This window comes from Taeniopygia guttata, chromosome 1, assembly GCF_048771995.1.
Source record: "Taeniopygia guttata chromosome 1, bTaeGut7.mat, whole genome shotgun sequence".
In the NCBI taxonomy this organism is placed as follows: Eukaryota; Metazoa; Chordata; class Aves; order Passeriformes; family Estrildidae; genus Taeniopygia; species Taeniopygia guttata.
In genome coordinates this window covers 77,432,002-77,454,669 of record NC_133024.1, presented here as the reverse complement: position 1 = coordinate 77,454,669, position 22,668 = coordinate 77,432,002, and the positions used below count along the sequence as shown (strand labels likewise).

The following is a 22,668-nucleotide window of genomic DNA, read 5'->3' as shown; positions in this document are numbered from 1 at the left end:
AGCCCAGAGGTAGCTGCACTTTAGTGTCTGCAAATTGGTTCATTTATGCTATGCTATGCTTGTAACCCACAATGAGTTCACCAGATAAGAGCTGCCATTTATGGCTCCATTGTAATTCATTCCTTCATCATTCCCATGTCAGTTCTGCTCCCAGGCTTTGCTCCTGAATTTGGCAACAGAACAAGCAGCTACTGTGCCACCAGCCAGTGACAGACCCTCACTGGAAACAAATACCTCAATGTTGTTCTCCAAGTGATTGGCAAGATTGTACGTCATTCAATAATATTGCTAATGAAATTCCCCGTTGATGTTCCAGCTGTGCTTTATCATCGCTGGGGAAACCTTGACTTGGCGAAGAAGCACTATGAGGTCTCTCTGAAGCTTGATCCCATGGCACCAGGAACCAAGGAAAACTACAACCTCTTGAGAAGAAAACTGGAGCAGTTGCAAAAGAAAGGCGGTGCCTGATGTTCCTTTTCAGGTTGCCTGTGCATGCTGTTTATGACTACTGTTACATGGGTACTTTTGACCATGTACAGGCTTTAGTCATCATTTCTCAAAAACAGCACCACCAGCACCACACACTTGAATGTCCAGTCTTGCCCTCCTACAGATCCTAACATTTCAGCTTGAGGGATCATTTTATTTTCACTTGAACTGCTTTTAAAGTCCATTAGAAGATTTTTATAAGCATATGAAAGCAATGCAGATGGAATTTTGCAGCATACACATGTAATTTGATATCTTCATCTGACTTTTTAGTAGCAGGATGAATAGCAGGAGGCAGTTTTATTTCTGAAAGTGATACTTAAAAGTGCAATTTCCTGTTTAAATCCTGATCTTTTCAAGTATGAAAAATATCTGTTCGCTTCAGTTTTATTACTGTCTTCCAGTGCCAGTCCTGCAGAGCCAGTGGAAGAATGAATTCTCTCCAGCACATCAGTGCTGGAGCACATCAGCACATCTACTCATATGAGTTAAGCCCTTATGCTCATTTCTGTCTCCAGCCTGCGAAGTGTCAGATTTGTACAGGAGTAAATAAGGGCAAGGATTTGACCATAAACTCCTGTCAGCCAGTGTACTGCTCCAGGTATGCCTGAGTGTAGAAAATACTGTTTGATAAAGATGGAGATTTTAGCAAGCAGCTAATGAAAAGAAGGTGAGGCAAAAGAGGAGTCAGGTAGAGTTTCTGTTCTTGCAGGCAGCCTCATCTACCACAGACAACATGGACAAGTCAGAATCCACTGATTGTGGCAGGTCAGTGGTTTAAATACAGCATGGTGTCTGTAGGAGCTAATTGCTGTGTTCTCAGGCGATTCAGAGCTTTCTGGCTAAGGACATTACACCTTTCGGCTCCAATATTGCTGGGGAATAAAGAGAGAATTTCTGTGGAACAGTGACTGTGCAGAAGACCTGACCTTGGCTGTTGATCTGTTACCTGGCTTCACCTTTGTCTCCCATGGCTCATGTGTTTGCTGATGGGGCAGATAAATAAGCATAGCTGTTAATGCATAAACTGAGCACATCTATGTGGGGTGATTCAGAGGTGGTTTATGCTGATACCATGTTACCTCTCAAAGGAGGCTATGCTTTAATACACATTTGAACTCTGGCTGTCCAGAGTTTGTCATGTACTATATATTTACATTCCTGCTTCAGGAAGTAGTAACATGTCTGTTTATTTGCTGGTGGTTGGTTTTTCCAGTTTCTTTGGAGTTTTTTTTGAGATGTTTAGTTTTGGTTTTTTGTTTAAGATTGGAAGTTTGCTATTGGATATGAAAGCTGGGGAACTTTACTTATCTTTTCATATTCCTTTATTCTTGCCATCCATGTCCCCTAGGAGAAATTGATCAGCACAGTATGTTCAAAGCTAGCTCTGGTACTACAAGTCATGCAGGTACTTTAATGTATTATTTTTGCCACACTAACTGTAGATCTAGCCAGCAAGGCTCGTGGCAGTGTGGTGCTGTCCACCAGTTTGGCTTTGAACAAACTAACATGGCTACGTACTGGTTTTAGTTGTGGTGCCAGAGTCATGTGTGTGTGCTCCTCTCCTGCAAATATAGCTGTTTCTCAGCAGAACTAATTTGTTCACATAGGGTACAAAGCCGTGGCAATTGTTTCCAGTTCTTCTGGTTTCTGGACAAAGTTTTCAGAAATTTGTTTCTGAATATGATCCAAGCATGCTCTTTGATAAGTATCTGGCAAGCAGAACACTGCACCAGAATGGCTAATCATCTTCCAATGACCAGCATAGCTTAGTACCAACTTTCGTATCTGAAAGGTGCTGAAACAGATACACCCTTCAGTACAAGCAGCAGGTTCTTAAGGTTTTCCATGCATAGCCTACTATTCATCAGATAGAGAAAACACGTAGCTTTTTCAATCATGAGGAATTAAAGAATAGGGTTCTGGCTGGATGAACTAATTTATAGCAGAAGATAAATATGTTTACTATAATCAGATCTTTTCTGTATATTTGGAATATGACATCCTGAATTTAAATTATTATTCTCCTCATAAAGTCTACATGTGTAGTTTTCCCTGTTGCTTTCCATATCAGCTTTAAAGACATCCACTAGATCAATATTATGTATGAGAGATGAATTTTTTCTAGGTCATTATAAACCAAAGTTGTAGACATTCCTCTGTGGAAGTCCTTCTATTCAAGAGTCTTAATACAGAAAGGCAGACAAACAAGATGAATGTTTTGTTAGTATTTGAAAATAGTGTTTACTTTTCAGTACAGACAACATCATTTCTTCTTGATTAGCTTTCTGGCTACCTGTATATATTTTTGCGAGGGTTTGTTTTATATAATATTTACTGCTATAGAAATTCAATGTGATTACTTGTATGATGGCAATATGAAGCATACCCATATATCTGAGTTTAATGTTGAGGCAGAATTGTGTTCAAAAAAAGCCACAAAGATGACTGCTTTTGTAATAAAAACTTCCTTAATACTTTTAAGAATACTAAATATTTTTTTACTTTATTTTCAGAAATATTTTGAAAGTGCAAACAGTGCAGTGGCTTTTATTAAAATGGTTATAATGTTAACCTTTTTATTGTTTTTTCATACCTCATAACTGACTCCTGGAACAGTGCAGAACACTTCAAAGAGAAAAGGATGAAGAAAAACTGGGCTTGTACATAACTGTAGTTACAAATATTGCCTATCTTTCCAGCATGCTGAATTTTTTTTCCCATTTCTAATTCCAGAAGATTAAAGTTTCCTTATCAGTTGGCCTGTTTGATTCTCTAGGGAAATTACAAAGCCTTTTTTCTTTTTCTTTTTCCTTTTTTTTTTTTTTTTTTTTTGAGAATGATTACTTGTTCAAATACAGTTCAGAGAAGAGAAACAGAATGATTTAATGAACAGACTGGAGTCAAGAAAATAGTCACAATGACTGCTATGGATGGTAGTCTCTTTTCACCAAAAACTTCCAGTGGAATTCTCTAATTGTATGTCTCTATTGTGTCTAGATCAATGACATGTACATGAAGTTTCCTGTTATTTAATTTCATAGTATTTAAACTTTAGAGATGTAGGTTTTGTGTGTGTTTATGGGAACTAAGAAATAAAAATCTATAATACTTTTGAATGGTTTGTTAAAAATATTTGGCTTATTCACTGGGAACCTTTTCCTTCATATTTTAGATACCTGTATCTAAACTATTCATCCTAGTTTCTCCATATAGTCACTGGGGGGGAAAAAAACATTTTTAGGATGTGAGAAGTCATACTTGAAGGAGATATTAATCTTCACTAACTTCAAAGGGTAACTAAGGTGATCAGCTCATATACATGAAGAAAAAAATCTCACTGCTTCTTTCAGTTGAAGTAATTACTCCCTCTAGCATTCTCATACATTATTGACACCAAGAATGTTAAAAGACTGTCATTGAAGCGAACTGGCAGGTACTTGCCTTGAGAGACAGAGAGTAGCTGGATGAGGGAGTAGGAGAAAACAAATTAATTTTGATAAATTTACATGATAAAGCATTGAACAACAAATCCCTGTGTATGAAAACAGAACATTCATGTCCACTTTAATTCATTGCTAGCTTGTTTATGTTTCTGTAATGAACAGTAACAACTTCTTATTGAATTGAATTTTAGTGTCCTTCACTCCTATTTTAAAAAGCAATTCTAAAGCAACTGTACAACAACTCTTTGCAAGAGTGAGATTTATATTTTTTCCATAAATGCACAACAGTGAGATTTGTATTTGTTCCCGTAAGTTCCAGTTGCTATTTCAAGATGTAGGTGTTAGAATGTTAAATGTGATAGCACTGTGTGTTTCAGTATGGTGAGTTTTTTTTGGTTTGATATCTTTTGATATTTATTTGCTGGTTCCTGCCTGTGTCCCATATTTCACATGAGTATTGGTACATTCACGTACCTGTCATTACATGTAGATTCCCATGTGCTTCTCAACTTGGCCCTTCCACTGAATAGTGCTCCCTTCCACAGCTCTTGGTGTGTCTCTACCAGATGTGTGTTAACGAGAGCATTTAACTCAAAAAGACTAAATTTTGCTAGGAGCAAAAGTGAGATCACATGGCTGGATTTCTGCGACATAAAAGCTGAGGGAGCCAAATTTGTGTCATGGAACACCCAATGTAGCAGATGCCACTATAGACTGTGCTGGGCTCCACAATAATGTGAAGTGGTTGTACATAGGTTTAATGTTATAAATACAGCAACTTGAACCCTGTGCTTTAAAGAAAAGGACTATATATCTCTCCAGGGAAGAGGATGTGCACAGCTGCATGGACTATTGAGCATTGGAGGACTGATTACCTTGTGTTAGAAAGTTGCACTGCCGTGTTGTGGCATGGGTGTGTTCAGTGTGTGTCAGTGATGATACATGTCAAGTGGTTCAGGGCTTTTTAAAATAATTATTTTTGTTAGGAAAAATTCCTACAGGTACTGAAACTTGTAGCTTGTGATTTCTGAGCTGAACTTTTTTTTTATGTAGTATTAATAATTTAGAATGCCAATGGTATGTTCCAATTTATTTTCAGCTGAGCAGGAAGTAAATACATTTGCAATGAAGCTATGAAATAAATCTGATTTTGCTATCTTTTTTTGCCTACGTTTCAATTGTGACTATGGTGTTTATTTTTGTAGTAAGTTTTTGATTCAGGGTTTTGCGATAAGCTAGGAAGAAAACCTGATGGGCCTGGCAACTATGACTGGGACATACCAGAAGACATTCTTCCTCTTAAGAGTAACAGTTCAAAATCTTGATTCAGCACAAGTTTATTGATGTTGAATGTGTGTGTCTAAACAAACAAACAAAAAGCAGAACCTGAAGAAAGCAATGGAATACTTAACTAATTAATTCAGTCTCTAAAATGATAACTTATAGAAAGCAGGAGCTATTGTCTCGAATGCTGAGCAATCATCTGCCAAAATCGGATTTTTTACCCAGTGTGCAACAAGCCAGTGATGACACACTTAAGAGAGACATTGATTATTTATTTCAGAATTGCACAATCAGTGGTATTGCACAAATTACAATTATCATTTGTGCAATAAATGTTAATTTATTGCAGAAATTATAATTGTACAATTAATTATTTAATTGATAAATCTCTATTATCAGATAATAGATAATTATCAGAACTTTTACTATTTATAGAATTTAGCAAACAAATGAATTAGTTAGTGTTCATTGGCTACAAGTTACATAGTTCTTTTATTAATTGGTATTCTTTTTTTGGTTAATGATTCTCTTGCTTCTCATGCTAACTAGTCCTATGCTCAGTGTTTCTCTTCTTTGGGGTTGGTGGTCTGTGAGCCAGTGGTCACAGTCTCCCCCTGTTGGAATTATAATTTACCCAGTCAGACCTGATTGCAGTACAATCACTGGGTTGGGTTTATTAGTTCCTACTTTATCTATTAGTTCTGCCAGATGTCTTTGTGGCCTATAAACTCCGCATTCTTTGTGTCCACAATCAGTGGTGCATCCTTCTTGCCGAGCTTTGTTAACCTTCCCCTAGGTCTGAGATCACTAAAGCATTTAAAGCCCTAAACCCTAACAAGGCAATTCTACCAAGAAATTTGCTTTTCTAACACCTGGACATCACTTAGAGCTTGCTTGTTAGCTGTTATCTGTTCACAGATTGAATATGCCTTCTTGTTGATTAGGCTTAAAAGCAAAGAGCAAACATCAAAGAACAACTTTCTTAAGAAAATTTTTATATATATCTACATATACATATTTATATATGTTGTTTTGCAACTGTCCTACCCAGTGCTATAGGTGGAATAGAATTATTGAATGGTAATTGGGTGTGAAAGTGAATAATCTGTAAAAGATACAACCTGGCTTCCACTCAGTAACTGGTCAAGGAGGAGGCACTGACACCAAAATATCACCTGCTGTCCCAGTAACCAGGCTACAGAATGGTACTTTTATGCTCCAGAGAGAATCACAGAATATCCTGTGCTGGAAGGGACCCATAGGGATCATCCAAGTCCAACTCCTGGCCCTGCATGCACAGGGCCATCCCCAAGAGTCACACTGTGTGCCCAAGAGTGTTGTCTAAACGCTTCTTGCACTTTGTCAGGCTGCTGCTGTGACCACTTATCTGGGGAGCCTGCTCTAGAGCTCAACCATCCTTTGGCTGAGAAACCTTTTTTCTGATATCCAGCTTAAACTTTCCCTGACACAACTTTACAGCCTCAGGCCATTCCCTTAGATTCTATCACTCTCATCAGAGAAAAGATTAGTGTCTGCCCCTCTGTTTCCCCTTATGAGGAAGTTGCAGACTGCAATGAAGTCTCCTCCCCAGAGTCTCCCCCAGGCTGAACAGACTGCTCCTCATACGGCTTCTCCTCTAGACTCCTCACCATCTTCGAAATCTTCCTTTGGACACTCTCTGATACTTAACTATCTTCCTTATATTGTGGCACCCAAAACTGCACACAGTATTCAAGGTGAGGCCACCCCAGTGCAGAACAGAGTGGGGCAATCCCACTGGTGCTGCTGTGCCTGATGTTCCCCAGGACACGCTTGGCCCTCCTGGCTGCCAGGCCACTGCTGACTCACGTTCCATTTGCCATCGGCCAGGACCCTTTCTACAGCACCAATTAAAAAGGTATCTCACTCTTATTCCTCCTATCAGTGCATTCAAGTTAAAGTGATTTACTGTGTGGAACATGCTTTGCTAGAGAGCAGACTGATCCCTGCGGAGCCAGTTCCGGGAGTCTCGCTGGTAACTTAGAGGCTGCCTGCAAAGGTGGTCAACAGAAAGGCACTTAGTACCCTCAAAGTTTAAAACTCCTGCTTCAGCAGGCTCAAGACCAGTCTGTGTCTGCAGCCAAAGTTCCCTCCTACAGAGGAGTTAACAGCGTTTATAAAATAAAGAGGGGTTTTTAAAAGGTTCTCTAAAGGCCAGACTGGCTGCCAAACGTTGCACAGCTTGACGCACGTTTATTACGGCCTCAGCAGGCGAGCTCCGGAGCGAACCTTCCCGGGAGCGCCGGGCGCCGCTCCTGCTGCGGCAGCGGGCCCGCCCGGCCCCACCCCGGCTGCCCGCCCTGTCCGCGCTCCCGCCAAGCACGATCCGTCCCTCCAGCAGCCGAGGCAGCTCCAGCCGGCAAGCCCGACTCACCCCCGCTCTGCCCCGTCCGCAGGGGAGGGAGCGAGGGCAGGCACCGCCCCACGGGCCGCTCCGCCCCGCCGCCTATTCCCCGGAGAGGCGCTCCGGAACGGGCAGAAGGCCGAGGCCGCAGGCGGGAGCGGAGGCGCGGAGGCAGCGGCAGCGCTGGCGAGTGAGTGCCCCGTGGGCGCCGGGCAGAGCGGGGCGGGGCGGCTGGGCCGGGGCCGGTCCGCCCTCGCCACACGTGGTGCCGCGGGGAAGCGCTGAGGGGAGCGGAGGTCCGGCTGGGCTGCGGGAGGCCTGCCGCGGTGCGGGCCCGGCGGGCGGCTCGGGGCTCCCGGCCGGGACACGGTGCCCGTGGGACCGGGGCGCAGCAGCGCCTCAGTGTGCCAGGGGCGGCCCGTCCGTGATACAGCCGAGTGCAGGGAGCGCTGGCTCCGGGGCTGGACCAGCCAAGGTGGTCAGGCACATCCTCCGAACAGAAGTGTTCATTATGATCCAAAAACTCCTTTTGGTTAACATACCTTTGCCCTTGTAATGGGTTAGAGACGAGTGTTTGAAGAGCCAATACCTAAACTACAGGGAAAAGAGAAAGACTTCAGGTGTCACAGATGCAGAGTCTAGCAGAAGGTGCTCCTGCCCACGGTGGGGCTTGAAGAGAGATAGTTTAAGGTTCCTTCCAACCCAGACCATTCCATGACTGTATATCCTTACAAGATAACATTTCAGAGCACTTATTTCTTTGCCTGCATTGCTTGGACCAGAATGTTTGGGAGGGTCTTTTTTTTGTTTGTTTCAATCTGCCTTGGCTTTTCATTTTGCTATACGTTTGTCCCCCACCTGTTCTGTATCCTTTTCCATTATAGAGTTACAAAAGTCTTTTTGGGTTTGAGTTAAGGTTCATTTACTTATATCTGTGTTAATTCCAGACAATTAACTTCCTCATTTTTTGCTTCAGGTATTTTTTAATTTGCTGCTTCTGTAATTTTTGCTATGCTTTGAAAATACCAAGGTAGCAACTTCTGTAGAGCTGAACATACAGTGGCACAACTGTAAATATCGCCATGACCAAGTTGTTTCATGTAGAACTCTAAGGAATGGACTTCTTTTATATACGCTCTAGCTTAAGTGGGCAGTCAACCTGGAAAAGAAATTTCTTGGCAATTAAAGATGTTCATTGTGTGACAAAGGCCATATAGGGAGGCCTTAAATTTCATATCTCTGAACAAAACATGGGCAAATTTTCATCATTCATCTCCTTTCCTCTTGAGAGAAGTCTTAAAAACTTATACTGTCTCTACAGAATATTTAACTGGCACTCATCTCCTGCCCTCACTCTATCACAACTGCCAAAGTCATATGAACACTGACATGTCTTGTTACCTAAGTGTAGAACAGCTTTCTCTTGCAATGATTAAATAAATGCTAAACAGAACAGATGTCTCTTTTACAATCTATCTCAAAACCTGAATTTTCAAAGAGGTTACATGTTAAACAAAATAAAAAATGGCCTTTCCATGCATTGCTAATGTTTTTAAATCTGCACCCAACTGGTGACAAATAGTAACTACTTGATATGTGCATCACACTTCATTTTCCTTGGGTTCTTGCAGCCTGTTTGCTCCTCACTTTCCAAATTAGTGTGGTTTTCTGCCATCAGCTTTGTGAGCAAGTTTATTTGAGCTTGTTCTGAGTTTGTTTTGAGACCAGTGGAATACTGAACACAGCTTCGCTCCATCATGGAAGAAATCATGTCATGTTGGTACATGTCATGTCATCTACTCCTTATAGTTTTTCTTTTTGGTGACTTTATATTGGAGTTTTCTGTTGCTCATTTACTCCTATCACTGCAGGGTCTCCTTTTTATCCTTTAGAAAGGCTTCCCATGTCAGTTCATGCTTTCCTTGCCTGATGTTTGACATGGAAATCTAGGTGCCTCTGGAGAGTAGAGGGCACAAGCAAGGCCTGGTTTGCAGCAGATGTCCTGCTGTCTCTGCCACCCACTGTTCTGCTGAGCACAGCCTCTCCCCTTGGAAGTGTCATCTAGCATTGGCTTTAGCCCTGCTCTGAGTGAGAGGCTGGGCTAGGTGACCTTCAAAGGTCCATCCAACCAACATTCCTCCAAGTCTGTCTCTACAGTCTCATAACTCCCAATAGTAACCCAACTGTCTATTTTAAAGGAAGTTTCCTCTTGAAAATTACTTTCATCTGACTGCTCATGTAACCACGGTTTTGCCAGTTCTGCTTCTCTTGTTTATATGGTGTTTTTTCTTGGGGAACTTCAGGGAAATGAGGTTATGTGACTGCCTGATCTACATTGTGAATATTCAAGTGTAAGTGCAGGCGCAAAGGTATAGTCACAGGGGTGTCATGGAGTGAAATAAGAGTGTAAATTCCAGGGTTACATTGTGGCATTTACCTTCTGCTGCTAGCTCTGATATGCTTTTACTCTCTAATGGATTAGCCAAATTATTTTTCTGTGTAATCATGAATGCTATTAGTAGTTGCTGTTGGTAGAAGAAAAAGACACTACATTTCACTGTAATAATTTTTGTCATTTCATTTTTGGAGCAATGCACTTTTCTATTCCTATTCAAGTCTTCATGTATGTTTCTCACACTCTAAAAGTTCTTTGAACTTGAACCTGGTCAAATAATTTTCATAATGCCTTTGATTTAAATAGAATTTAATGTGAAACTTAAATGACATTTTAAGTGACATGAACTGCTTAAGCAGAGAGCATGTGCTGAAACAGAACACGTTTTCTATATGAACTGATGCTACCTTTTGTTTTCTCATCTTTCATAGATTTTTTGCAGTATTCTGACAGAAAGGGTAAGTATTACATAGATAATTGAGTAGGAGAGAGGGGAAATGGATGGACCCATCCATGTAATTGAGTTAGCAAATGTAATACCCCTTTTCATTCTGTCTCTCCAAAGAGTATGTTTAATACTTTTTTTCTTTAGAAATTGACCTATTCAAGCAGTAGTAAATCACTGTTCTTAAGCCAGAATCTGTAGCTATCCAGAATTTTCTGTTCTTTTTCATTGCAAAGTTCTAATTACATTTTATGGACCGTGTCAGATACTGCTCTCTTTTCCCCACTTCCAATTAATGTTAAAGAAGGATGGGCTGTACCAGGATAATATCATGTCCTATTGATTTACCATTATGGTATTGTTGAAGAATGGCCTTTACATTAAGATTCTTGGCCACTGTGATTTCTGTAAGTGTGTCAGCTATTCGCTCTTAACATCTTGAGAAAACATTCGATATCACTGTCACTTCTGATTTCTCTGTCTTACAAGACACCTCTTTTCCTTTGAAATTACCTACATAACCACCTCTCTCTGCAGTGATTTGACTGTAATTGCTCATGACCTTTACTAACAGCCAGAGTTACCATTGTATTGCTGGCATTCTGACAGAACTTCTTGCTCATGTAGAATTGCTTTGTCTCATCCTTTCCCTCAAGCACTCCTTTTTTTCCAGTGCTGTGGATTGCTACTAAATGCAAGAGAGATCACCCTGCCTGTGCCACGCTTCAGCTTTATGAGAGTGGCTGTAGAAGAACAATGCTGCAATTTGAAAAATTTGTGCTATCAAATAATACCAGAGTAACTGCAAGTCTCTTTATCTTCTTTCTCTCACCTCATTTTGTCTAGCCTGATGCAGCCCACAACTTTTATCACAACAAAATTCAGGTTGGAAGGGACGTGGGGAGTTATTCGTCCAGCCTCCTTACTCAATGCAAGGTTATTTGTATGGCCAAACCAGGTTGCTCAATGTTTTATCCAACATGTCTTGAAAACCTATAGGGATAGAGACTACACAACACCTCTGGGCAGCTTGCTTCAATTTTTATGTATCATGAGAGCCCTTTTCCTTGCATCAAGATGGGGCCTCTCTTATTTTGGTTTATACCTGTTGCCTTTCAACTCTGACATGCACTGCTGTGAAGACCTTGGCTGTATTTCCTGGATAACCACGGGTATGGGAAGACTGCTGTTAAGTCAATCAAAAGCCATCTCTTCTCAAGTTGAAAAGGCTGCTTCCTGAACTGCTTTTCACAAGGCAAGTACTCTTGCCCCATGACTGTCTGAATGCACTGCAGTTTGTCCATATTTTGGGCCCCAAAGCAGATGCAATATTGTAGGTATGGTCTAGTGAGTGTCAAGTAAAGGGAGATTGTCACTCCCCATAATCTGCTGGTTGTGTTCCCATTATTACAGTGCGAGGTGCTTGCCGCCTTGGCTGCTTGCTTTGTTCAGCAAGGAGTCCTAAGGTAAGGATGTGTAAGATGAATCATTGAGATGTCAGAGGAAACATGGATCCCAAACAGTATCATCTTGACTGCTGTACTGCACTTCTGGCTGAGTCTTGGCTCCAACAGCAGTCAGGGTTGTAGCCCTCCTTTTACTGAAGAAGCAGATGCTGGTAGTAATTTCTCATCATGTGTCTAGAAGTTTTGCTCTTTACTTAGTATTCCAGAAGTGTTAGGAATATTTGTTGGCATTATGTTACTTCCTGGTAAAAAAATTGTACAGAGTTTCAGTAGTGTTTTCAAATGTTAGTATAGAAGAGTTCTCTCTTCTCCAAAATATCCTTTTTACACCTGATCTAGACTCAAATCTTGTATAGGTTCTCTTTTGTATCTCTCTATATCTGGGCCTGTTTAGTCTGGAGAAGAGACATCTAGAAGAGAGGACCTCATCAGTGTCTGTAAGTATTGAAGGGAGGGTGCTAAAAGGATGGAGCCAGGTTCTGCTCAGTGGTGCCAAGCAGTAGGATGAGAGGAAATGGGTGGAGGCTGATGCACAGGAAATTTCACCCAAATGTAAGGATGAATTTCACTACTGTGCAGGTGACCAAGCACTGGAACGGATTGACCAGCGAGGTTGTGAAGTCTCCCTTACTTTGGTTACTCGAAAACTTAGGATAAGCCTACTTGAGCAGGGAGGTGAGACCTGTAACCCACTGTGGTCCCTTCCAACTTGATTCATTCAGTGATATCCTGGATTTCATCCTATACCTCTGCTGCCACCTTTGCATCTCAAGTAGTAAATGTTGTCTACGCATGTTGTGAAATATAGCAAGTTTGTACATTTTGCCTTCTGGTGGGCAGGCAGGTTTGTGTGCAGGACTTTAAATAACTAAGGTATTATTGTTTCTGCTGACTGTTTCTGGTAATGATAAGAATAATGAATTTGTACCTCAGCACTGCCCCCTTCTTTAGTCTGCTTCCCAAGATGACACACTTGATGCTGAAATGTTGAGTTTCATTTGTAGTTGCTGACAAGAGATGCACCTCACATCTCTTTACACCAAATGGTGAAGCCTGAGTGACCAGCCTAGATTCTGAGCTGCAGGAGATTTAATCAAGGTGAATGCTACCCTCTGGCTCATTGGAGGCTATTAATAGTGTTCTTTCTGAGTCCATTTAATTGGGCCCAAGTGTTTGTTGTTTAATTTGCACATTAAACTAGGCTAGGGTATGGACACTGAATTTTACCATTAAAATCAGTATTTCATTTTAATAGCCTATGGATTCTGTGCACTGCAAGTTCTGTAAACAACAGTTTTATCCTTGGTTGGATCTCAGAATACGTGAATTTCTCTAGAAATCAAAGGTAACAAGTTAGATCCTTTTTTCCATCAGGAGAAGCTCAGTCTGCATATACAGTAATACTGAAAGGTTGAAAAAAAATAGAAACAAACCAATTTTCTTCAAAACGTTGCTGACAAAAATTACCTTGGAAGTGAGACTGTAAATAGTGAGTGAGAATTAAGGGTCTTGTTCTGGTTTTGTGTTGAACGAATGATGTTTGCAGTGGTTTTGAATGACAGGTAGACCTAGTGATGTCCTCCTACCTAACTCTTGCCTCCCTTTTGTGATGACATTATTTTGGCGTTTGTTTTTATGTATTTTCCTCTGCTTAAGGAATAACAAAATCTGTATGATGGCAATATGTGGAATGAGTGCTGGAATATGTAGTCGTTGGGGGGATTTAGCTAACCTACCTCATCTGGACTGCAAGGACATTATTCTGCAATGGTTATTGTTAGTGTTTTAACTTGAGGAAAAAGGGAAATTCCTTCATGGGTTTTGTGAAAAGCTCATGGAAAAAAAGGGGAAATGTTAGCAGTCTAGAGATAACATAAAATTCCATAGTAACAAATTTAAGCGGAAATTACTAGATTCAGATTTTTTATCTCAGCGATAAGAAGATAGGACTAGTTGAGAGAGAAGCTCGCCAAAATATGTGAGTAGAAGAACAAAAGAGTTTTTCAGTAATAGTAGTTTTGTGCAGATGATCAGATGAGGGATGAACAAAAATATACTTGCCAGGATTGTCAGCTGAGATGTGATGGTCGTGGATCTGTTGACAGGAATACAAGGAGGATAATAGGTATTAATTTCATTATTCCCCTGATTGCATACCTGCACAGATGCTCAAGGGAAACTGTGGCTTAAAGAACATCTTAGGCTCAAACTTAATTCTGGCAAAATAAGAACTCTGAAGAGGATGGGACAGGCCTACAGAGGCTAGGAAATTGAGGGGAAAAGATTACTAAAAATTACTGTGTAGAAAACATAATCTCGGAATGAATGTCATCTTTCAGGTATGTTTGAGTGTATATCAATTGCTGTTGATCTTCTTTGAGGCAGTTTTTGGTGAAGCCATCAAAACTTAGATTTTCTGTGGAATGAGTTAGTAGGAATCTGAGCTCAGTGTTCCAGAATGTTTTCACTAAGAGGAGATGGAGTACAGTGCACATATGGAGTGTGGCTTCATGTACTGTGAAGCAGTGTTTCAAAAGTCAGGTGCTGCTTGTGAGGTGCAGAGATCAAGTGAGTATTAGGTATTGGTGAGTATTAGGATGAGATTGTGCTGACCCTGCACTGTATTACTAAAATGTATAAATAACTGACAAACTATATGAATGGAGAGGAATGTTTCAACGCAGTTTATGGACTGGAGCCCCTGGCTTGATTTTGCCTTAGCTGAAAATTACATAGGAAGTAAATCCCAGCAGGATGCTTACCTTGCACATAGACTTTTCACACATCAAACCACTAACCTGCTCCAAGGCTGTAGTCCTTGCTGTAATGTAGTTCAAATATACCTGCTATGAAAACTTACAGGATATGAATAGAGCCACAGGCCAAATCTTACTGAAGCTTTCTGAAGCTCATTTCAAACATGGTAAGTAACAAAAAGTTACATACTTAGGAACTGTCTGGTTGGGGAGAGTGCCCAAAGGGAAGCTGATAGGAAGGGCTCAGAAATAAGAATCTCTGCCTTCTGTGGACTCTGTAGATAGAAACAGTTCTCTTAACTGTTATCTCTAGCAGGGGTCAGATTCAAGAGAGAGTGAGCATAAAAGAAAATCAACCTTTAAGAGATTTAATTTATATTACACGTTAACAATTTATTTCTTTGGATACAACTGTCCTAAGGTAGTGGGCCTTACTTCATAATTTGGGTTCTGGGCAAAATTAATGTCTCAGTAAGGTGAATATGTAAGTGGTTACGGGAAGCCTCAGGAAACCTGCTTAACAGAAACAAAACATCTTTGAGAAGACAAGCAGGTGAGCAGAGAAAGAAAAGGATTTGATAGTGGTTTTTCCATCTTTCTAGTATGAGACTTTTTACTGAGATATACTGACTGGCTGGTTATTCCTCTCCCTCCTCTTCTTGTTTATATTTACCTTTATTTATCTTGTCAAAATACCAAGAAATTTAGGTCAAAATATATCTGGATCCATCTGTTCATCTAGTCTGTTCTTTTACTGCTAGTAGTTATATCCTTTAATTAAGTAGGCTTAGTGACAGTTTACTATATTAATGGAGGACATCAAGTATCTTCAATTTTGTACAGGAGGAACTTAAAAATGTTCTTCATAATCTCTGTATAACAAAATAATCTCTTTAATTTGTCATAATGTAGTCTATATGTCTTAACCTGTAACTTCTGTTTCGGTATTGGTTTAGGTGGAAACTCAAATCAGGCTCTGTATTTTAGCTATCTTTACAAGAGGTTTTTTATCATTGCAGTCTTACTGTGAATGCAGGACATGCCTATTCATTGACATGCAGATCCAGTTCAGTTTTGAATTTTGTTAAGTGTAGTTATTCTTTTGATATAATGACTTTGTGCTCTCAATCTTACGACAGACTGAGAAAATTATCAAGTCCGTGACTTTTCAGTCCTAGGTTTGTCAAACAGTTTTGGGGGTGCTTTTTCTGGGGAGATTTTGAGATTGACCATCAGTGTTGTTACAACCAGGTTTAAGCAGAGTCTGGAGAGTGATGCAGCAGACACCAGAGCTGGTAGGTACAATACTAGAAGGAAGGGTCAGATGACATTGCCTTTAGGATAATTTCATGACCCTCCTGCCAGATCAGGTAGTTCGGTTTGACATTAGATTGGTCAAAATTATTGGGCTAATTTTTGAGATTCTGTATGGAATGGATTATTTATTTGACATCTGCCCTACCCCTCTGTGCCAGCCCATTAAACCATCAGCACAACTCCATTATCAACTGAGTTTTTACTTTAGGTAGTAGTGATGCTTCGGGAGTTTAATGAGGGAAGAGCATTAGGAAATATTTTCAGTTACAGTGGAACAGTCTCTCTTAAGCTTGATGATTTTTGTCTCTTAATGGGAATAAACTCCCCAGTAATCTACTTTTGTGATCTGTAAACACTCTGCAGTACTAACAACACGCATAATTTAGTGTTTACTTAAACAGCTCTGGTTGGATCCCAACTCTTATTATTTCTGTCTTGTGGGCAAAGCTGCTGCAGATGCAGCTTTTGTAGCATGTTTTCTGAGCTATCACAATACAATCACTTAGCTGTCTATGAAATGTGTACTAGCTTACGTTGTTCTTTTTGATGAAACCTGTGACACTGCTGTGGATTATACTCATATGTATGTGCAGTAGTTTACCTGTGAATCTCATATGCAGTGGGTAAACAAATGTGTGTGTAAGGTTGTTTATTGTATGTCTAGAAAAATATCAGTGTCTCTTATCTACAATTGTCACGTCAGCAGCTTATAGGAAAACTATGTGAGGGTATAGATTTTTAGTGGTACCATATCAAAGTGATGTATCTCACCAGCATGCTATCAATAGAACACATAAAACCTATATGCCTATAAACAAAATATAAGTTATACTTTCTAAATCTTTATTACATAGCAGTTATTTCAAAACTATTTGGGATTAAAATCTGTCATATCTGTGATCTAAAAACAGTTTTTGAGATGAAAAATAGACACAACCAGGAGAAGGGTTATTTTGTGGACTCAGATTTAGAGTGGCCTTTATCTATAATATGTAAGCCAGGATGGCTTTCTTGGAAGCCTCAAGGCACAAGTGTGTGTAGCTTCCTACCTGGGGAGCAGAAGTTTCAGAGTGGGAGTGGTACCGGGGAGCTGTGCATCTGTTCTTGAGGCTGTGGTGTCAGAGGCTTTAGTTGTTCATGCACTTTGCTTTCTTTCGATGCTCTTATCAGCCAAAGATGTACAACTGGGCTGGCACTGCTCTGCCTTTGAGACAGTCATACCCTGCCTGTACCAGATCCAACCAAAGCCAGCTGCAGGACTAACATCAGTCTTCAGCCTGTCTGAGTTCAGGAAGCATTTGGGCAAAGCTCTCAGGCATGTGGTGTGATTGTTGGCGTGTCCTGTGCAGGGCCAGGAGTTCTACACGGGATCCTTATTAGCACCTTCCAACTCAGCATATTCTACGATTTTGTGATCTCCTAGGAAGTAGAAAAATTAGATTCATGCCCTCTTTAACCCTTGTCCCATTTGGTCTTGTTTGGCCTTTTGAAGCTCGATCACAGTGCAGAAAGCAATGCAAGATTCATGGGGTCGGAAAGCACTCAGTTTAGCACCTCAGAATTGTATCTCTGAGTGTATTTAGGAGGCACTGCATGGAGTAAGAAGGGGTGGGAATCCAACATTTCATTTGCTTTTCAGGGTGATTACTATTTGGCAAAGTAAATCAAGTAATTGCAAAATGTTCTATCTCTAAAGAGGCGGGGAGTGGGATCTATACTAGAAACCTCTTTGAGGTAGCAAGAATCTACTGACTAGAACTCAGAATTGGCCTCATGCAGTCTTCATGAGTGCAGTGTTCCTTTCCATGTATAGCACGTGATTCAAACTGCTTCTTATGTTTACTTTTAAAGGAGGGCTAAGAGATTGTCTCATCCAGTTCCTTGGCAAAAGGCAAGTTTTGCAGCAGTAGTGTTATTTCTGACAGAAGTTTGCTGTCTAGCTGTTGAGGATAGGTAGTAGTGAAGAATTCCTAACTTTGATAGTTGTCTACACTCTTCCTAGGTACCCTGCTTATCAGGAGGTGGATAGTCTTTCTAATGTCCATCTTCAGAATTTGAGCTTATTGGATCTTTTGTTAAAGCAGATGTGGAAAGAAGCTTACAGCCTCTTTCTCTTCCAGTATGATTTCATATTCTTAAAAGCAGGATGCTATTTTGTCTAAAATAAGTGATCACAGTACAGGCTCTTTATTTTTGTTGTTTTCTTCTGTAAGTTTAGGTTTCCTGACCTGTGATTGCTCTCTGTCCAGCTGATCATGGTTCTTTACATGTAGTGCTCAAAGCTGGGCATACTACTTAATTTGTGGCTGGATTAGAGCAGGGTATTTTTTCCAGTCCTATCAGGTTGTTGACTTCCTGATCATTGTAAATGCCAAATTTCTTTTTGTGGAAATGCTGTTACACCAGTCTTTCCCCAGATTTTATGTGGTTGATTATCCCTGGTTTAATTTAGAGAACTTAGTTCTAGCCTTACCTGAACAGCTGCTGCAGAGCAGCAATCGTGCAGGGACTTGTGACTGTCTCATGAGCCTTGTGCACATCATTCTGTATTTTCATTACTGGTGCTTCCCTGCTACGGGAATGAACATAAATCCTGAGCACATGTCCAGTTTGAGATTAACCTCTGATAAATATTAACTAGTCTTTCTAAACAGTTTTGGAGTTTGATTTTTTTGGGGGAAGGTTTTTTTTTTTTGTTTTTGTCTAAATACTAACAGTTCTTGTTAAATCATGTTTTTCTCGCTTGCTTGTGCGAGTATCATGAGCATTGTCAGTGCCAAAAGTTCTACCAAGATGAAGACAAAGTAACTATTATGGATCAAGACAGATGATTTCTTTTCAGCATTTTACCAGGGGTAGAGGTGCCTCTGTGTGCATTCTAAATATTAGGTTTTATTACTAAAAGGTCTTCATCCTTTCTTTCTTCAGTAGGAGCTGACATTGGAAATAGTGTGTATCTCCATTCAGGTGGGGTCCCCTAGGTCTGCCTGGGCAGTCTTTTGTGGTGGAGGACGCATCAGGCCACACTGCTGAGCAGCTCCAGATAAACCTCTGTGACCTGAGTATTACTTTACCAGTTACCCTTCTGCTCCTGTGCATATAAGCACATTCTGAGTCATGACCCCTGAATACTTGTATCTTTTGGGAGAAAAGGGACCTGTAAGGTCTTTTTTATAATTATTATTTTTCCCTTTTAAAAAGGAATAATGGGCTAAGGAGTCCTAAAATAATTAACACCTTGTTTTACAGAAAACTACTGGTGTTTGGTTTTAGTTGGTTTTTTTTTGGGGGGGGGCGGGGTGTTTGTGTTCTGAAATGCTAAAGCGAACAAGTGGTGGTGTTGTAATAAATAAAACTTGCCTGTAAAACCTGTATAGCTTGGTTAACCTACCAGACTTAGGCTGTCTCTTAACATAAATTACTAATTTATGTCAACATCAACAGCATTGAGGAGAAGAGCTGCTTTTTCTTAATGACTTGCATCTCTTTTCCCAGGCTTAAGCTTTTTTCCTGCTTTTCATGACTGCTTTATTCTTTATATGGGTTGATGTTATTTGATACCATTATTCAAGGTTGTATTGCTCACCTATGTTCCTTTTAGGGGATTTGGAAGCCTGTCATCAGAAAGCTGGCCCCACAGATCAGCTTAGAAGTAGTAAATGCCTTGCAGACACATAGGGATCTCTCTAAACATTTTCTGTGGATCCTAGAAATGCACTCACCTGAAAATAATTCCTGTATCAGGGTTAGCTTTCTGTTCTAACTTTAAAATCCACAATGATTGCACTAAAACCTGAAAACATGCACCTATGGAAGTGCTTCTATCTTAACTGAAAAAGTACTGAAAGACAATATGACATCTGAAAAGACTGCTGCAGGAAAATCATGCATAATTAGTGGAAGTGTCAGTCTAAGTTTTTACAAAATTAATTATAAATATCTTGATCATATCTTCCTTTGTTTGCTGATACAGATTTTTCTGCCAAAATAGAGACTTCTAAACCTTTTGATTCTGAAATACTGCATTTGTATGTTATAATGCAGTATTTTCCATCTTTCTTGCATAACAACCTTACAACTTTTTTTTTCCCCCCAAGAGTTCAGGATTCTTTCACTGATTTATTTGAAATGCTATATTAAAAGAAAAATGTAACACAAATCTTATACCAGTTAATCTAACTGCCAGCCATAATTCCATTTGGGCTTTGGAATAAGCATCAAAAGCTCAGAAACTTTTCATTTTCTTGTGCCCATTATCTAAAGATTAGAGCAAATAAATGTGTGCACTTTCTCATTAAAAAAATACAGGGTCACCAGTTCTGACTCTTTTCATTTCCCTTTAATTTGTCAATTTTCTATCAGCTCTGTTTTGCTGATAGACTGGAAAGAAGGAGACACTAAAATTAATTACATCTTCTTTGATATTTAACTTTTTATTTAGTGTCTTGGGGAGCTCCAAGCAATAATCAATCAAAATCGCTCCCCTCTATCTATTCTCAGGGTAACTGTTAATAATAACCAATGAATACAGCCCCAGACTGGACAGGAAGGTCTTGATTAGCCCCTACAAAAACTGATTGCAATTAGCAAAACTCTAGTGTAGTGGAAATCACCAGATAAATTGTTTTTGCAAAAAACAGGTTTAAGATTTAGCTTGCTCAAAATACTGAAATACAGCAAAATTTTCACTTTGTTCAGGCTTTTTTTGACGTTAGATGAAGGCTTTTAGATACCTTGAGCCTTATTTTTAAAATTACCTGCCATGGTCAGTTAACTGATAATGTATCAATCAACAAAAAAAAAAAAAAAAAAATCTGTGTGCATTGCTTGCCATAATTTTCTGCAATTCCACTTCCCTTGAAGTATTACTGCCCTAAAATCAAAGTGCACACACACACAGCACTGCAGAGCGTTTTAGAAATATATGGTGTTATTCTGGTGACACCAGGTGTTGAAAGTAAAAAATGTAATGCATTGTGTATTCAGAACCATGCCTTTACTAATTTATAGTTATTGTGGGGTAAACAGTGAGCTAGTGAGGGTTTGTAATTTGCCAATCATTTACCTGTTTTGAAAGAAATGTTCATATGCTGAGTGTCAGAAGTTATTTGATCATTACCGGTCTTTTTAAGTCCTATCAAAAAGACAAAATGTATCATTTATCTTCTTTCTGTGTTTTAAGTATTACGCTGTTTCTTATTTTACATCTGGCTCTCTAATTATATTATTTAATTTTTCCTCAGTTAATTAGCATCACTAAGTGAGTTTTTGCTTAAGGAATGCAGAAGTGAAATTAACTGAGATTTCCAGATGTCCCTAGATACTGTCAAGTCTGGGAGAAATGCTGTTCAGAATAATAACATTATTCCTGTTTGTGGGCATTGGGAGTTGCCTCAGTCTGCTGTAATGCACAGTATTTGCTTGGGGAGAGTGGCACTGAGAGGGCACTGCTTGATTTGTTCAAGAACTGAAATGTAACTTCCAATGGCCAAGTTGGACTAAGAAGTTATTTAATAATGTTTTGTGCATTTTCAGTATTCTGTGAATAATGCTTATCTTTAATATTTTTCAGGTAGCATCATTTTAACTCCAAAAATACACTTTTTTGTTAATCTGTGAAAATCATCCCTTCTTATTCCAGTTTTTCATTGTCAGATGCATTTGGTGTGAGGGTGTACCAGTGTTCATCCAGAACTACTTCTTGAAACTCCCAAGGTGTATATGCTATGAGCCAAGACATTTCAGTGCAAGCACTCTGTTTTTAAAAGTGTGGTTCTGCTTGTATTTGCTGGAGGCTGTTCTCCTTATTTGTAGCATAAAAATAAATAAGCGGTGCTTGTCAATTTATTTTAGTAGGAGCAAAGTTGCTGACAGGAAGAGTTATTGGTTTTTACATTGTGTATCAGTTTGTGCTGAGATGTGTGTTGAAAATGTCTGCTGATCCCAGTGCAAGATGAAACTTTTCACGTAGAAGGATGGAGAAGTCTTGGGATTTGCTGTTGCCTGTCCTGCCTATCCTGTTCACTCACACTGAAATTTGAAAAATCAATAGGGAGTGAATTGGAGGATAGTCTACATACTACTGGATATTTGGGATCTGTCTGTAAAGGTGGGATCCCAATAAAATAGCAGCATGTATGAATTGTTTCCTTATTTCCACAGCATACCCTGAAAAAGCAGGAATATAGTGATCTATTGTCACTTATGCCTCATGTCCCATGGTATGGACAGGGGACAGTGGGAGTTTCCCTTTCCATGCTGAGTTCTGTTCATCCCCTTTGGTGTGATCTGTTGACAACTAATGTAGCCAGTTTAGCCATCCTCTTTTCTCATAATTTTGGCCCATATTTGGGGTGTGCAAGGAGGCTGTTGTGAGGAGATACTAAAGCTAGTCAGAGGATATGCTAATTTAAATTGGTTACTTAATATCCTTTGCGTGGGACCTGCTCCAGTCCTAAATTGGTTGCATCTTAATATGTAGCCTGAGTTATTCAGAGCATTTTTTATTGTAATATTGCCTAATTCATGCCAGTTTTCTTAGCACAAACTCTAGATTGATGGATAGGTATAGATAGACACTCTCCTAGATTTCAGTGCCTTAAGGTGTGTGAGTTTCTTCTGATGTGCCCACAAAGTAACTTGGAAGATTTACGTCTCTAGAATGCTAATTTTATTTTTAAAAATTCA

General features: G+C 39.7%; 2 protein-coding genes across 9 annotated transcripts in view; both read left to right on the top strand.

Annotated features, from left to right (window-relative positions):
- Positions 1-5,096, top strand: part of TMTC4 (transmembrane O-mannosyltransferase targeting cadherins 4) — a 55,540-nt gene extending 50,444 nt beyond the window's left edge. For all 4 annotated transcript variants that reach the window (XM_072931560.1, XM_030276678.4, XM_072931557.1 and 1 more), the window contains one exon: positions 317-5,096. In XM_072931560.1, the coding sequence (XP_072787661.1) occupies positions 317-468 (152 nt within the window). In that variant the 3' untranslated portion in view covers positions 469-5,096. The remainder of the gene's footprint in view (positions 1-316) is intronic.
- Positions 5,097-7,659: 2,563 nt separating this feature from the next.
- Positions 7,660-22,668, top strand: part of GGACT (gamma-glutamylamine cyclotransferase) — a 28,140-nt gene continuing 13,131 nt past the window's right edge. The window contains exons 1-2 of one of the 5 annotated variants that reach the window (XM_004174734.6): positions 7,713-7,792; positions 10,429-10,455. The gene's annotated coding sequence lies outside the window, so the exon portion shown is untranslated. Of the gene's footprint in view, positions 7,793-10,428; positions 10,456-11,584; positions 11,698-22,668 lie in introns of those variants that run through there. The other 4 variants (XM_030276608.4, XM_004174733.6, XM_030276602.4 and 1 more) reach the window with 4 other exon arrangements.